Below are 17,442 nucleotides of genomic sequence, written 5' to 3'. Positions count from 1 at the left end.
ACCACTTCAGCAAGTACTTTATACGCTAAGCGTCCTTTCCAAAATATCCCATGCAAAACATATTTTCTATTGGCTTTTAATTATGAAGTTAAAGAATTTGATTATCTCCAGTGCAAGAGCCAAGTGGCAAAGATAAGCTACTTCTGACATTAAAATAGATAGCTATGTATGTGTGTGTGTGTGTGTATATATATATATATATATATATATATACACTTAAACATACACACACACTTCATCTGAGCTCTAATTTAACTACACATTTTGTTTTCAGACTCAACATAGTTAAAGTAAATGTTTCTGTCCTTCAAAGGACAATTTACCACCTCTCATTTACTCCTAAGTTTCCTGCAGCATGACATTAGTTAACTAAATGACCTCTTAAATAAAGCTGTCATACTCTAAAAACATACAAATAAGTTTATTGTTGTGATACTTTAGTATGGAGTAAGAAATAGAAGAGTATGCACAAAAGGCACAAGACAGAAAGAGTTACGAAGCAGAGCTTTCTTAAACTGGATTTCAACAGCATGGAACAGTACTTTGTCCGAAGGATCAGAGTTTATTTTGGAAATATGCTATTTCTAAACATCTTGTTGCAGCTGACCAAATTTACAGAACTTAAAGCCATGAAAAAAATCACTGTTATTTCTTACTTGAGATTGAAAATCAAAATCCCTACAAAAGTGGCAACCTGTATTGCTCCGATCAGTGTAACAAGTTCATTAAGTCTTGTATACTGATAGTGCAGGATGCTGAGGATACACATATGAGATACAGTCTCTGCTTATGATGTGGTAGGAGAGACAGACACAAATATGCAATTTCAATAAACTCTGCCAAGTGTGAAGAGTTATGTACAGTATGCTATATAAAAAAAACACAAAGGAGTATTTAACCAAGCCCAGGGATTCAAGTAAGACTTCCAAGAAAAGTAAATTAAGCAAAGCCTTAAGACTAGTTCCACTTCAAAATACACTAAACTTTCAATTGCCACATAATTATCTTCTAATAGGTTCACTGTTCACTTTATTTGTCCCAAGACACAGGTAACAAGATATTTTCATTACTAATAGTTTTTTGACTTCTGGTCTCTGAATGGACTTAAAAGGCACACCTTATGTGGAAAATTCAAAAGACAGATATCTATTTGCAAATGGATATACATCTGTAAATATGTTCTAAAATACAGTTCTCCAAAGAAGAAAATCTCTCAGTATAACTAATGAAATATTCCAAAATGAAATAAGCAAATTTAGACTGTTTTAAAATTACCCAATTACTTTTCCTCTACCACAGTGAAATACTAATACATCTTTACAAGTCAACTTTTACAGCTGTATTTTACATGGGATAGTATTAAAATTACTTTAATTAAGAACCTGCCAATTGATAGTAATAACTAACACTGGAGGGCTTATGATGTGCCAGGAGCTTTTCTAAGTTCTTTACAACCAATTATTTAACCCTCAGAATAATCCTGTGAGTTAGGTACTATTATCTTCCCACTTGAAGATAAACTTTGTCATAAAAGGTTAAATAGCTTGCCCAAGGTTACCCCACTGACAGGTGGCACTGGCAGAATTCGAATCAGGCAGATTAGCTCCATACTTAGTCACTATCTTATAATGACTTCCTAGCTAATAAAATAATCTGGAGAAAAGTATGCACGGTTGATTGTAGGGTAAATTCATCCATTAAAAATATTCACAGAATGATTATGTAGCATAATAGCTAAATTATACTTTAATATAGAAAAGAAAAATAGAAAAAAGCCACATTGTTATAAAACCAATTTCTCCCTATTATCTAAGGGCCTGTGGCACAGACTGGTAGTTGTAGACAAACACCTGTTTCTCTCGATACTAGGACACCCAAATGGACAGACACAGGGCTGTCCAGAGTAAAAAAGTAAATTTCCCAGCCTTCCTTGTAGTTAAGTATGCCCATGTGTCTAAGATGTGGCCAACAGGATGTAAAACAAAATAGGTAAGTGAAGTTTCTGGAAGGTATCCTTAAAAGGGAAGATCTTCCCTCTTTCTTTTACCTTTTCTCCTGCTTGTTGGAATGCAGAAGCAATGGCTCAACCTGAATCAGCCATCTTAGATCATGAGGCAGAAGCTGGGTATGAAGGACAGCAGAACAACAAGACAGAAGGACCCTAGATCCATGAAAATCACAGTACTGCTTCTAGGAGTGTTATGTTTATGTAAAAGAAAAAAACTTCTATGTTGTTTAAGCTGCTTATGAGTTTTCTGTCATACCAGAAGAAACTAACCTTACAAATAAAGTCCTCTAGTAATGAGTTTGGGCAAATTGAATTTTAGGTAACTGGGCTATTATTTATTATTGTGAAAATATGATAAAGTATAATAATTTAATGGTGGTTTTAACATATCTGTAAGTAACGGGTATATACTACCTCTTGGTACTTTTTTTTTTTTACATTAAAATACTATAAAATTTAAAATAAACAATTTTGAAAAATATGTATTTATTCTTAGGTGTCAGTGAGTAACTAGAGGACCTACAGTCTCAAAAAATTGTCTTATTAGTCTATTATGATTTTAATATGCATAATACATACATAAAAAGACAATTCATGTTAGCCATTTCAGATGCATATTAGAGAATCAAAAAACACTGAGAACTATGACAACTGCATACAACTGACCAATTGTAAAGACAAATTACCAGTTACTAAAATTTTAACAAAGCAGTATTTAAAGACCTACAATAAGTTAAGCCAATATTAGACTATTCACATATATACATTTATTGATATATATCAACATATGAGTTCTTTCTCTAAACTATTTACTACCAATAAAAAGAACTTACCAAACAGTGATAAAATTATAACATTTCTTATATCACTTTTTCCTTGGATTTAAACATTCTTTTAAGTTACAGAAATATGAATTAGAAAGGATAAAATGAAGCAATCACTTCCTCAACATCTCCTAATGTTTGTGTATTCTCAATTTTAAAGCCTCTAGTTAACAAGAAGATATCCATTTGATGAAGTATCATCTTATTTCCTTTCCCAGATACCATACTCTCTTGGTTCTCCTCTATCAGCAGCCACTCCTGAAGTCTGCTTTGCTATATCCTCTTCCTCTTTTCAACCTTTAAATGCTAAAACTCCAGTGTTCACTCCTTGGACTTCTCTTTCTACACTGCCTCTCTATGTGATATTATCTGCTACCAAAACTTCATATGTCATCTCCAAGCAGATGACTGCAACTGCAGCTTTCTACCTCAACTCCGTATTTCCCCAGATCAGTATATAGCACTTTTTTCCATTAGTTTGCTCATCCCCAAACCTTGGGTTACCTTTACTCCTCACTCTGTCTGTGTATAAATCTGTCAACTGTTCTATTATCAACATACAGATCAACCTGATTGCTCTTCACCAGCTCCTTCACTGTCTCCCTGGCCCAAGCCATCCCCATCTTTTCAGACTGCCAGAATAACCTCACTGTCTAGTCTCCATTCAGCAGTCTGTGTGATCCTTTTAAAACCTAAGTCAGCTCATGTTGTTTTATTGCTTAAAACCCTCCCACACTTAGAATAAATATCTGGCCCCTCGTGCTCTACCATTCTAACCACATTGGCTTCTGCTATTACGTAAACATACCAGGCATATTCCCATTTCAGGATCCATATTATTTCCTCTCCTTTCTGTCTGAAATGCACTTGCCTAGATATGACAAAAGCTTGCACCTCTCACTTCACTTAGGTCTTTAAGAGATGCCATCACAGACCATCCTGTCTAAAACAGCAGCTTCTCTCTTTCACTATTCCCTTGACACTATATTTCTTCCTTCATAGCACTGATTCCTGCTGTCTCTATCCTTCAATCAAACAGATGCGTAAGGGCAGGACTTTGTCTTTTTTTGCCTTTTTTATTCCCTACTCTAGCATCTAAAACAGAGCTTAGTACATAACAGACTCAAATATTTATTAAGTGGATGAATGAAATAGCTCATTCTGTTATGTGAACCATAAGCTCAATCTAAAGCACAGTACCTAAATATATGTTTGTATGTGGGGCATGGAAAGGACATTGTCTCAGTGAATGGAAAAATCATAGAACAAGCTTTTATCAGTTCATTTCTAAACCCTTTAAATATGGGGAGGGGAGGGAAAAAGACAAGTCTTGCTTTTTGCTCTTTGCCAAGATTAATTTTTTCCTTCTCCATGACTGTTTTCTTTTTCTTAATGAATACATCCAAAAAATGATCTCCAAAGCCCCAATATTCACAGTTAATGATGCCTCATTACTGAAGAGAAAATTGCTGAAGAACAATGCCACACATTCTGCCAACTCCTTTTAATAGGGAAAAAAAACATTTAAATCACATATTAGAATCATAAAGAGTTTGAGTTAGAACATTAAACCAACTAGTAATAGAGGCAGTATGGTGTGGTGGTTAAAAGCACAAACTCAAGAGCTATTAAATTCCACCATTTACTAGCACTGAAGCTTAGACAATTATTGTTAGTAAGCCACCACAGTCATCCAACTGTAAATTAAGGGTAAATATCTACCCTTAGTTGTGAGAATTAAGTAAGTTAATACATACATGTAGAGTTCTCAGAACAGTGCTTGGCATATAACAAGTGCTCAATAAATGATATGTTATATATTGTACACATATATTAAACACACACACGTACACACACCCTCAAATGAAAAATTCTAATATGAAAAATTCTAATATGAAAAGTTCCTTTTTATATGCTTTAAATAAAGCATTGCTCCCACTGGTTTGGTACACTCTTCTCATATTTTTTTCATTATCTACATTTCACCTTTACTTTGAAATCTAATTAGAAAAAAAAAAATGGTTCATAGGAAGCCTGGTAAAAGCCACTCAGAATGTGGTCATTACCAACCTTGAATAACTCCAATCTCTGCTCAGATCCTACGGGTAGGACAGTCATTCCTGACCTCACTCCCAAATCTCAATGCATGCCTCATAAAAGCCTAAGAATAAAGTCATACAAATGTAGAAAATACCCTTAGATCTAGATCCCAAGAAAGCAACAGAATCATTCCTTACCTACATCTAATAAACGCCATCAATCTACTTTAGTTTCCAGGAAAATTAATCAAGTTAACTAACTCTTAATTCAGGATCTCATCATAATTTTTTCACCTAATAATTATTTATAACTTTTAAAACTTTTATCCAATTAATACCAGAAAATATATTAAGAAACACCAAGGAACATAGAATATCAAAAAGTTTATTTCAAGTAAAGTAGAACCACAAAGAAAGACAAAAAAACACAAAAGGCTAAACCAAAGTCATTAATCATCTGGTAAGATAATGTATTATTGTAAAATTACTTCAATAAAACTGGTATTAACTGATATATGCAATTAATGTTAAAATCAAGTTGCACTAATGGTCACAAAACTTTAAACTGTAAAAGGGTTTACTAACAAAAATAATATTAAGAGTAACAAATGGGCAATCAAACATTACCAGTGGCAGTATAAACTGGCATAAAACTTAAAAATAAGTTGCAATATACATCTAGAGCCTCAAAAACAAATGTATTAAGTCTATTCTATGGAAATAAACTCAAAAAGAGCTCACTGAGTTTTATTTAAAAATTGAAATACCTAAATGTCCAACTGTAGGGGAATGTTTATACAAACTATTTTACATGTGTGTAAATAAATTTTTAAAGTTCTAAACAAATAATGATAAAAAATTATTGTGGAAAAATGCTTAATCATTCAGCCAATAATGTATTGAGCCCCTTCTATTTGCTTGGCACTAAAACAGATGCTGATTAAAACTAAAGCAAAAACAGAAGTGGTCATTGCTCCCATGACACACTATCATGTGAAAAGTTCTATACACTGAAAAACAAAACAAAACAAAACTGACTGAATCAAAAATAAATGAGAAAGGTGCTCAAATTAAAAACAAATATGGTTCCTTAACAATCTTTACCAAAGTAACCTACGATTGACTATAGTGTTAGGCAGGCTTCACTAAGGAGGTAAGTGGACTAGGGGTTACAGAGACTTCCAGCTGAACATGGAGGACTGAACACATGCGCTCATCTCTGCTGCTTTCTGAAACCACTAAAATGACAGCACATTAGAAAAAAGGGAATGGGAAGAGATCACAGAAGAATCATATCAACATTTTCAAAAGCTGTAAACATGAATGGGTGAGTGGTAGCTGACTTTGGAGACCAGAAATCATTGAAAGCACTGAAAGCAAAACTGGTGTGTGCCTGAGGAAGATTATCAACAAACAAGCCATTTATTATAGCAGAAACCTGGAAAGGTTCAGAAATAAGAAGCTCTGGTTATCACTGAGAGTAGATATGAGTAGAACTGAAAACAGGAAGGCTGATGATTGCTTGTCAGTTTCTACATGAACCAGAGAGACACGCAGCCCCTTCTTTGGCTCTTCTAAGAAGGCTAGTAGTAGGCAGGCCTACAGCTCCCAGGCAGAAGAATGGAAGACATACATCCAGGTTCATTCCACAGACCAAAAGATGTGAATACAGACATTGTGATAGTTCCATGATTGGCTTACAGTAATGCTCACTAGATTATAAGTCCTAACTACATACACAGCTTCCAATCACCATTTTTGTCTTATCTTTAAAAATGAATGGACAGCAAAGGATCATAAGATATTTGACGACAGCTTCCAGCATGAGAAAACAAACAAATAGAAAAGAGGAACTTAAAAGAAGCATAGACAATACAAGGAAATGGAAAAATAATCTTCAAAACTATAATACAGTGTTTAAAGATAAATACTCCAGAGAAATAAGATCAAAGAATAAAAATAGGAACGTTTTCAGAATTTTTAAAAGAGGGTCTTAAAAGCTGTTCAGAGAAAAATTTTTAAATAAAAAAATCATTAGAAGGGTTGAAAATAAGAGATGAGGAAACCTTTCCAAAAGGAAAACAACAGATAAAGCAATGGAAATTAGAAAAGCAAATGATGAGTATAGGAGGCTTAATATTTCAGGAACAGGAGTTTCAGAAAGAGGTAACAAAAAATAGAAGGGAAGAAATTATCAAAGAAATATGGAAAATTCCAAGAACTGAAGGAAATTAATCTCTTAAATAGGAGGGCTCAATGAATGTGCAGTGCAAGAAATAAAACAATGAAATGGAAGGAAGGAAGGAAAGATGGAAGAAAGGAAAGAAGACAAGGGAAGAAGACAGGTAGGTAAACCCTTCCCCACCACCATACATTGGAAGACCCGCATTCATTATTACAAAATTTCAGAACCACAGGCATGAAAATATTCTAAAAGCTTCCAGTAAAAAAAGCAAAAATTTAAAAACAGAAAACAAGACAATCAATCAATCATACAAATGAACAGGTTTTATAATGGTATTATATTTACAGTAGCCCTGGAAGTAATGAAGCATTGCTTTCAATATTCTAAATTACTAATATATAATTCCACACCAGCCTATCATCTTATGTAGGTAGAATGAACATGTTTTCGTACATACAAGTCTCAAAATTTATATCCCGTCTGAAGGAAGGTTCTGTAAGACAGGCCCAATAAAACAAAGGCATAAACCATTAAGAAAGCACATGGAGATCAGGACATGATTTCCAAAGGAAAAAGGAATTCCTGGGATTAGGGAAGTCCCAAAATGACAGTTACGGTGGGCTACAAGGATACCTACAACAGCAGGAAAAAAAAAAATCTAAATGACAATTTGATGTTTTTACATGTATTGAGAGAAGCTTCAGTGTTCTATAAATATATTTTGGGATGAATTAGTGACTAGTACTTAGAAAACTAACCAAACTAACCAAAAGAGACGATGATTAATTCCAGGAAAAAGAAAGTTATATGAAAAAGAAAATGTTTTGGTACAAAACATACGAAGTGCACCTATGAATAATATTTGCATTATCATAGTAAATATGCCCTCTAATTTAAACAAAAGTGGTCCTAAAATAATTTTGAGAGGACAGATCAGGGAAAATGTTGGGGTATCGGTAAGTTAAAGTAGATAGTCAAAAGATAATAACTAAAATATAGGAAATATAAAGAATACACCACTTAACATTTACAAATAATTACATGAAGAATTGGTAAAATAAAGTTGAAAGTGGCTACATCTAGGAAACAAGAATCAGAAGTAAACAGAGAAGAATGAGGGAAAAGACTTCTATTTTTAGCTCTGTAAGTCTTATGGCACTATTTCACTTATTAATCTATGTACATATATTTTTCTTAACTAATTTTTTAAAAGCTAACCCAGTTGGAGGGAAGGTAAACATTGAAATATCTCAAATATCTTATGCTTATATATTTAAAAAGAAAAGACTAGAAAAATTTTACACCAAAAATATCAAATGTGATTATTTTAGCTTGTGGAATTATTGATGATTACAAAACTTTTCTTTTTCCCAAGTTTTTCCAAATTTCTTTTAATGAATACATACTACTTTTTGTAATAAGAAAAACATTTTCAAAAGGATAAAGTCCTATACTCTGGAAGAAAAACCTTCATTAGAGATTCTCAGATCCTTTTCAAATACCATAAGCAGCTAAAATTCATAGGCCTAGTTATCCCATATACTTGCTTTTGTCACTGCAAGTTCTATATAGAAAGTATTCTTTTTGTTTTTATTTTCAATTTAAAAATAAGAGTTATAAGCCCATGTTTAAAGTTCTAAGAAAGATGCTTTGTGTGAATAACAAGCTTTTAATGAACACATATATTCCCTGAATAAATAAATGTGATCTTTAAGAAAATTCATTGTCATTTCTGTGTGATGGGTTTTAGTTTTTAAAAAAGAAACTGCAGTCTGATGTAACTCAGATCATTTAGTTGAATATTCAAAGATGCTTGGAAGAAATAACAACTCAACTATACTCTAAATTTAATAATATTTTTGCTAATTAAGACACATACCTAAAAGGAAATAAAAATTTTAAATCTCTATCCATGATACCATATTTCAAATAAGCCTTCTAAAACAAGAACTTTTACAGCCACACTTTCAAAATTTCCTTTTCAATCTGCAGGCATTATGACAGAAGGGAAGCTCTTGTTAATCGTACTTTCCTTAAGATGAACTAAATTCTGAGTAGTTGGGGGTAAAGGTATCAGGTATGTCACAACAGTGATATCTCTTAAAGTCAGAATACATATAATAAAATGTATATGGCTTCTATATAAATATAATTTATTCCAAAGATAATGATTTTTTTCTCTTTATCAAAGGCCAGTGATCTACAGGAAAAAGAAAAAAAGGTCAATGAAGTAAAGGGAAAAGAATATGTAAATTCTACTTACTCCTTTTTAAAATAAAAGGAAACATTTAAAAACTGAAAGCATATATAGCAATCCATCCTTAATTATCTTTTTTTGAAGACATTCTAATGAAATGATTTTTGTCTATACTTTTTTTGGCACTTGTGAAAATTTTGACTCAGGAACCAAAAGTGGCTGAAGAAAAGCAAAATTGGTTCTGAGAAATGCATGCCTCTCTCTGTCAGAGTGAATAAGCTAGGGCAGTTTAAGAGGAGCCATGTAACTACTTTGGCATGGATATTATTGGTATCAGTTTTATTTTTCACTCTGCTGTATTTTAATAAATTCCACTAAAATTTTAAAAATTCTTCATAGATCTCCTTGATCTTGTTCTCCTATACGAGAGTTTCTCAAAGTGTACTCGTTACATAGTCTGCAATGCACAATCTCTAGGAGCAGGGCCCTGAAACCTGCCCGTTAAACATGCTCTCCAAGTTTGAGAACCTCTGTTCAGCTTAGAAGTTGTTAAGTTCAAAGTGTAAGTTCTCACACCAGACTTCTAGAAATTTATACAAGTTATTTTGTGACTCTGTATTTCAATTTTACACTAAGGCAGGCGAAGAGAATCAGAGGGAAAAGAGAAGTGTCTTCTTCGAAGAAATGCAGCAAGAATTTACTTGGTACTACCAGGGCTACTTAGCACCTTATAGAAGCCATTCCTTATTTTCTCAGGGGTTATTTTCCTTAAAATAAGCAGAGATTTTTACTTCAGGAGTCTTGGAATAGGAGTTTAGCAGTCAAGTAATAAAAATGATGCTAGATATATAAAAACACATAATAAATAAAAACATTTTAAAGGCATCCACTTCTAAAATATGTTGGTATTGTAAAATCACGCTCTAAATCCTTTTTCCTGAATTCCCCTGAATTGTTCAGGGAACATTAGTAAAGGCATTGTGACTTGCTGAGACAGATTCTCCTAAGATTGTTATATAAGCTACATTTCTTCTTACTGTTCTCAAATGATCTTTTATGCGCTTAAATTAAATTTTTTTTGTTTGCCCTTATGCTTTGGAGGAGGGGATAAGCAATTTTTGGTAAAAATGCTTACACAGTAAGACCTTTTTTGTAAATTGCTGAGGGCAGAGAGGGAAGAGAGATTAACAATAATCACTGTCTTGTTCTTTTGTTTAAAGGGGAATGCACTGACCCACACATACATAAAAAGATCACAGATTATTTAAAATAGGTATGCAAACACAAAACTGCAAAATCACAGAACTGCACTTGGCAAAGCATGATCTATTTTAACCATTAAAAGAATTCATATTTGTCCTTTCTTTGAAAAGGAAAATATTTGTCAAAAATCAAGACAGTCATCAGAAAATAGGATGTTCATGGTGAGAAACCACTGCAGAATAAATAAAACAGATCAGTCAGTGCCACTCGTACTAAGGAAAGTATAAAACAGTGTGTTACTGTTCACAGTACAGAGGAAAAGGCAGCAGTCCCCCCCCCCCCACCCTTGGACTGGCTGAGCGGTGTTATACCCAACCAGCATCAGGCAGCCCTGAACAGTCTATGCCAGGACCAGTCTGCTTTCAGTTCCTCAGTTGTGATGAGCTCTTAAATACAACCTGGTCCCTTTGTCTAGTTGACACTTTCCCCCCAATATTTTTTCATCTTTGTGCTGCTCAGGTTTCAGGTCTCAGCTTTCTTTACTCCAGAGCTACGTTAGGTACCTCCACTTATTACCTCCTTGAACACTTTATAACCTCTCTCTATACTATTTCTAACACTTGTAGCTATATCTATACATAATCTGCATGTATTGCATGTATACATCATGTTATATTAGTATATTCTATGTATCTATGTATATTACACATATAAGGTCTCTCTTTCCCCCTTAGGCTGTACATTCCGCAAGAACAGAGACCATGTCTGTGTCATATAATGCACAGCAGGGTCTTGGACACTGCCTGGTACAAAAGTAGAATAAAAGGAACAAAAGTGGAATAAAATACATTCAGAGCCCCATCTTTGGTTGCCATCACTTCACATCTTTAGAGCCTCGACAAGACCCTTCCACCTGCTATGCTAGACTATAAAGACCTTAACATTAAACAATGACCTACTGACTTGTGACAACCATCAGGCTTGCATTCTGGGCTTAAGTGGGGGTGGGAGGGTCCTTCTGTTAGTATAATTAGTCAGTTATCAGTCATGCCAGTAACCTGCCACAGACTTTCTTTGGATTCCAGAGAGCTGCTTGATTGCTTTTCTGTCTATCAACGTTAACTCTTACCTGAAGTACTTTCTCTTTTCCTTTAGAGAAGTAGAACCAAATGCAAATTTAGTTTTTGCATTTCATCTCTGTGGAAGGCAGCCTCCATGATGGCCTCCGCTGATCCTTGCCTCCTAGTAGCCACAGCTCTTGAGTAGCAGACTCTTCCCCAACTGAGCAGGGCTGACCTATGTAGCTAGTAGGATGTCATGGAAATGATGGTGTGAGACTTCTGAAGCTAAATCACAGAAGACACTGGGGCATTCGCCTTGAGCTTTATCATTTGCTCTGGGGGGAATCCAGCACCATGCTCTGAGGACACTCCAGCAGTCCTGTGGAGAGGTCCACGTGATGAGCTGAGTTCTCCTACCAACAGCCTGCACTAACTTGTCAGCCACATAAGTAAGCCATCTTGAAAAAGGATCCTACAGCCTTAGTCAAGCCTTCAGATGACTGCAGCCTCACTGATATCCTGACTGCTACCTCCTGAGATCCTCACCAGAACCAACCAGCCAAAGTGCTTCTGAATTCTAACCCACAGAAACTGCATGTGACAATAAATGTTTATTGCTGCTTTAGCTACTAAATTTGGGGGTAATTTGTTATGCAGCAATAGATAACTAATATAATCTTTCATCACTCAAGTTCACACAGAAAATTTTCTAGAAACTTTCACCATTAACACAAAGGGAAATAAGAAATTCATTTTTATTTTTGTTTTTTTCAAGTTTACCCCACAACTCCCTTCTCCTTGTTCATTAGATCCCATAAAGAAGACAAAGCAAATGGTTGGTTTTTTTGAAAATATTTTAGAAGGATAAAATAAGATTCATTCTGTTTTTTAGAAAAAAGAAAAGAATTTCCTTACATTAAATAGAGAATAGAATTTTCTGAAAGGGATGAAAAGATAAGAGAGATGGGATAGAGGCTGAAGTGATGACCTAAAGATCAGGAATGGAAGGGAGGAGAAACAAATTCAGGGATTGGTTTCACCTATTTGTCATAACCTTGCTTTCGCAGATTTTACTGAGGCCCAGCACAAAGATGTGTAATGATCACAGTGTGGGGAGGAAGATATACAGTATGATATCCCAGAAGGCAGGGGAATTTGTACTAGTAATAAAAGAACAAAACAAGTGGAAGCACTTGGTATCAAGATAACTTTTAAAAGGTATATGACGGCAATTTGGCAGAAGTACCAGTCTTATTTCTTAATTCTATGTGGAGAAGCATTCTCAAAATGTTTTTTTTTCTTTTCTTTTTTTTTTTTCTCTGTTCCCTGTCATAATAAGTGTGGAACATAAAATACTCCAATTAGAAACAGAGATTTGTCACCATGATTCCTAAAGGTGGTGATAAGCATGTTTTTCCCCTTCCCACATCCAAAGATAATTTTTCTAACAGAAGAATTCTGAATTAACTTGAGTTTTTTAATTATTAAATTCCTCTTAGCCTTATGCTGCTTCCATTTTCTTTTTCAAAGTCTTCTTTCTAGGTTTTCCTCCACTTTTATTATAAAACAGGCTAGCAAAAAAGAAAAACTGAGATAATTAACAGTGAGATAATTAATGTTTTCTCTTAACATGTTCAAAGGGCTTTTTTAAGGAAGACTGGGAGAAACAACAATGAAAAAGTTTTAATTATTCACTGGTAACAGTTAATACTGACTTTATCTTGTATTAGAATTTCTAAGGGTTTTCTATCTACAGAAGGCAAGGAAATAAACAGAGGGGAATTCTTCATAATCACAAGCTGCTTGCCGATTTCTATTCTTAAACAGTGGATCCAAGACAAATGCCACTGGAACTGTCGGGATAACAGTGAAAAAAAAAAACAAGCCCTCAACTACAGATACTCAAAAAAATAGGCTGAATTAGTTAGAAGCAACCACTCTCAAAAAAATGAAAAACAAAATATAACTATCATTATTAGTTTGTGAGCAGAATTAACATTATCACACATCACTGACAATCACCAGTGATCCTCTGAGCTTCTCTAATAATAAAGGAAATAGAAAGACACGAAACTCCTTCATAAGCAAAATCCAGAATCAGAACAAAAATGTTTAGATATCTGATCAATATTGTCAACTCAGCCAGAGCCACCATCTTGCTGCCAACTCTGAAGTTCTAGAGTTTTTAGGCTAACTCTTGTAAGGTAATTCTTGGCTTTACAGAATTAAAAACGGAAAGATTACAAAGTAACCCGTGGTTTTGATTCAATGAGAGATGTTAAGCCAGAACCAACCAGTTAAGCTGCTCCTGAATTTCCGACGCCCAGAAACTGTGTGAGGTGATAAACGTTTATTGTTGTTTTAAGCTGCTAAGTTTGGGGACTGTTTATCAGGCAGCAACAGACAACTAATATCTCTCATCACAAGTTCATACACTTTGCTAGATTTTCACCATTAATGTAAAAGGCAAGGAGGTATTTTTTATGAAGAAATATAAAATAATTACTAACAAGTTATGTCCAGACAAATGAAAACAAGTATGTTAACGGAATTTCTTCAGATACAGTTAACTGTAGCTGTGATGAGACTGATAGTGTAAGATTAGTGGGGCTGATTCTTTTTCCTAATCTGCTCCAACTTTTACAAATAGCTTTTCTACCTTGAAACACTTTCGAATCCCTATGATATGACACGTAGAAGAAAAATGGCAAGGGAAGTTAACCTAGAACAATTTTAGGATGGAATTACTGCAAACTGCGAATGCAAGTATTCCAAGAAAGTTATTATTATTTTTTAATATTTCTGTATTTGAAAGAATTCTAGAATAGTGACTATAACACCTTTAGATCCATTCTTCATCCTTTGGTAAACAGACAAGCATCTTTAAACAGTGGCTTTTTCTTAAACAACAAGTCAAGAGACGTAGGTTTACATTTCTCTCTGTATAAATTGACATAAAGCTAAATAAGGAAAAAGTATGACCTTTCATAAAAACAAGGGTTCTTATTAACAAACAGAATTTTATAGATGAGATAGGTGTTACTTAGTGCTCATTTTCATGTGAAAAATGATAAGCAGACAAAATGGTGGATAATATAAGAAAATAAAAATCACTTACCCTTAAGAGGATCATGCTCTGCTCTCATAATATCAATAAGGGAATTTTCCAGAGAGTGCATATTCAAACTGTCATACATTCTACTTCGATCCTAGAAGAGAAGAAAAAAAAGAATATAATCTATGCAATTTTTTCAGAAAGTGATGATTAAATACTATCTAAATCTTCTTACATAAAATAGGACATCTGACTAATATGATATTACTAGTCAGTTTGCATCCCAAGACAATACCAATAACTAAGGATCTCATGAGCTACAATATCTCTTGTACTGGAGGACAATATATTTCATACATTTATCTCCAAAATCACATATCAAAAGCAACCTTATTTCATTGGCAGTATTAATGCAATATAGTAAAATAATTTCTGTTGTTATCATTCTCAACTTATAAACATTTCTGAAATGTTATATGCACAGAAAGCATTTTTAGTTGTTATTTAACTTTTAAACTTTTCACATATATCTAGGAATTCAGACACTGGCACTTGAAAAATAAATATTTGAGGTGAAAGGGCTTAATTCCATAGTGCACCATACTTTAAACATCTATCAAACATCATATGTTATTTAATAGTCAGAATTTCATAATAATGAATGCATAAACATCTTAAACAGTAAAAATCAAAAACAAGAAATACCAATATTGGAACCAAGACTAACATCTAGAATACTTATATTTAAATCTTGCTCTCTGAAATCCTCACATATTGGCCTCTGCATTTCTAAATCTTCCCTCCCCTCTACCCACCCCTGCAAAAAAGGAAGGTGGGGAGAAAAGGGTGAAAGAATTCTCACTGCAGTGAGTTTCCTATATCATCAAGTCTCAGAACGAAGTCTTGTGTGTAGTTGGAAGTTTTCTTTACTGAATGTTATATCCCTCAACTTGCTTACTAGAAGGAATTTGATCTTTAATGCTCATGAATATATACTGTATTCTGCTCAATATACACTCAATATACTTGAACAAATACATATATAGGGAACCATTACAGCAAGCCCTGGCCTGTGCTCCTCAAATCACCAAGCAGTCTATTCCCAAAATATGTCAGTGCCAGCCCCCACTCATTTAGGTATGTGCGTGTATGTGTGCTTGTGCAGTGTATGTAAATGAAGGAGACGCAGGGCAGGCCATTTTTAACTCTCAAAAAATGATTAACATAGAAAAAGGAAAGTAAAGAACCGGAAAAGTGGAAAAAACGTTTCCACAGAAATCAGAATGAGGCACTTCTTAACCTGGGTCTCTGAGCTTCAAGAAGGACCATGAAATCTGTGAGAGTATATATAATGTTCTGTACATGCATGTACACATATTTTTTTTCTGAAAAGGTTTATGGCTTTCATTAGTTTTCCAAAGGAGTCCACAATCTGGAGAAGATCCAGAACCAATCTTTTAGAAAGCTGAGGAAAAACATAAGAAGATTTCCTGAGAATATGTTGATTTTTTATTCTACTTTGATGTTTAAATCAGGGTTGGGAGCTTTTTAAAGCTAGGGGGACAGAATCACTACTGTAGACTAAACAAGTTCTGTCAAAGAATTTGAAAGTGTGAAAAGTAACAGTGAATGGAAAGACTGCTAGACTTGGAGGATCTTACTGGAGTTTTATCACTAATTACCTACATTAGTACCCCTTACTTATTTTTACTTAAAGACTCCTGAGATATAACACACCCATCAGTAATAGGTGTTCACTAGAACAATGATCTTGATTGGTGACGGAGGCACAGAGAATCACTGAGCTGTAACAGTGGTTCTCAAACTTGAGTATGCTTCAGAAACATCTGGAAGGCTTGTTAAACACACAGGTTGCTGGGACTCATCAACAGTCTGATTCAGTAAGTTTGGAGTAGCCCCTGAGCATTTCTATTTCCAGTAAGTACCCAGGTGATACCGAGACTACTGGTCCAAAGACCATACTTTAAGAAGCACTGAGCTTCTTAACTTGAAGCTACTAAACCTTCTTAGGCTCTGTTCCATCTTCTAGAAAATAAAATAATCATGTTGAACTAGCCGATGCCTAAAGTCCACTTTAAGAATAATAGAAATAATAGAAAAGCAAAGACTCAAAGTAGTATATAATAAATAAAACCGGAATAGAGAAGAGCAAAAATGAGCAAATGTGTCCACATTTGTGTTTCTACTGTACTTGTTCATAGCTAATTTGTTGGTTTTCCTGCCTCTGCCACTACACTTCTAGGCTAATTAGGGGTAGGGACCTTCTAATTATGGAATAGAGCTAGCTCTCAAATGTTTGTTGAATGAATAGTACTTTATCTTTACCATAAAAACTTTGCAAAAATGTTTAAGTTTAGCTCAGTGAGGGCAAAGACTGCACTTTTAAATGGTAATTATAAAGGACTATAAAGCCTTCTCAGAATCCTCCATGGAATAGGTACTCAAATGTTAAGTGACTAAACTGAGACAAGTATCAGATATTAACGTGACCTTGCTATCAACTTGAATCTCTAACCACACAATGAAAGATTAAGTACTACTATATTCAAAGCTCCAAAATGTACTTAAAATAGAATTTAGGGGCTTCCCTGGTGGTGCCGTGGTTAAGAATCCGCCTGCCACTGCAGGGGACACGGGTTTGAGCCCAGGTCCGGGAAGATCCCACATGCCGTGGAGCAACTGAGCCCGTGCACCACAACTACTGAGCCTGCGCTCTAGAGCCTGCGAGCCGCAACTACTGAGCCTGTGCACCACAATTACTGAAGCCCATGCGCCTAGAGCCGGTGCTCTGCAACAAGAGAAGCCACTGCAGTGAGAAGCCCGCACACCGCAATGAAGAGTAGCCCCTG

The 17,442-nt window shown here is 34.6% G+C and overlaps 1 protein-coding gene across 9 annotated transcripts in view; it reads right to left on the bottom strand.

Moving 5' to 3' along the window:
• The window catches only part of CPEB2 (cytoplasmic polyadenylation element binding protein 2), a gene marked incomplete at both ends in the record, with an annotated part of 61,004 nt that overhangs the window by 31,843 nt on the left and 11,719 nt on the right, over positions 1–17,442 (bottom strand). For 8 of the 9 annotated variants that reach the window (XM_079719467.1, XM_079719470.1, XM_079719472.1 and 5 more), the window contains one exon: positions 14,636–14,726. In XM_079719467.1, coding sequence (XP_079575593.1) covers positions 14,636–14,726 — 91 coding nt within the window. Of the gene's footprint in view, positions 1–14,635; positions 14,727–17,442 lie in introns of those variants that run through there. The other variant, XM_079719475.1, reaches the window with a different exon arrangement.

The sequence above is a fragment of the Hyperoodon ampullatus genome, assembly GCF_949752795.1.
Source record: "Hyperoodon ampullatus genome assembly, chromosome: 1".
Taxonomy (NCBI): Eukaryota; Metazoa; Chordata; class Mammalia; order Artiodactyla; family Ziphiidae; genus Hyperoodon; species Hyperoodon ampullatus.
This window is presented reverse-complemented; position numbering and strand designations above follow the sequence as displayed.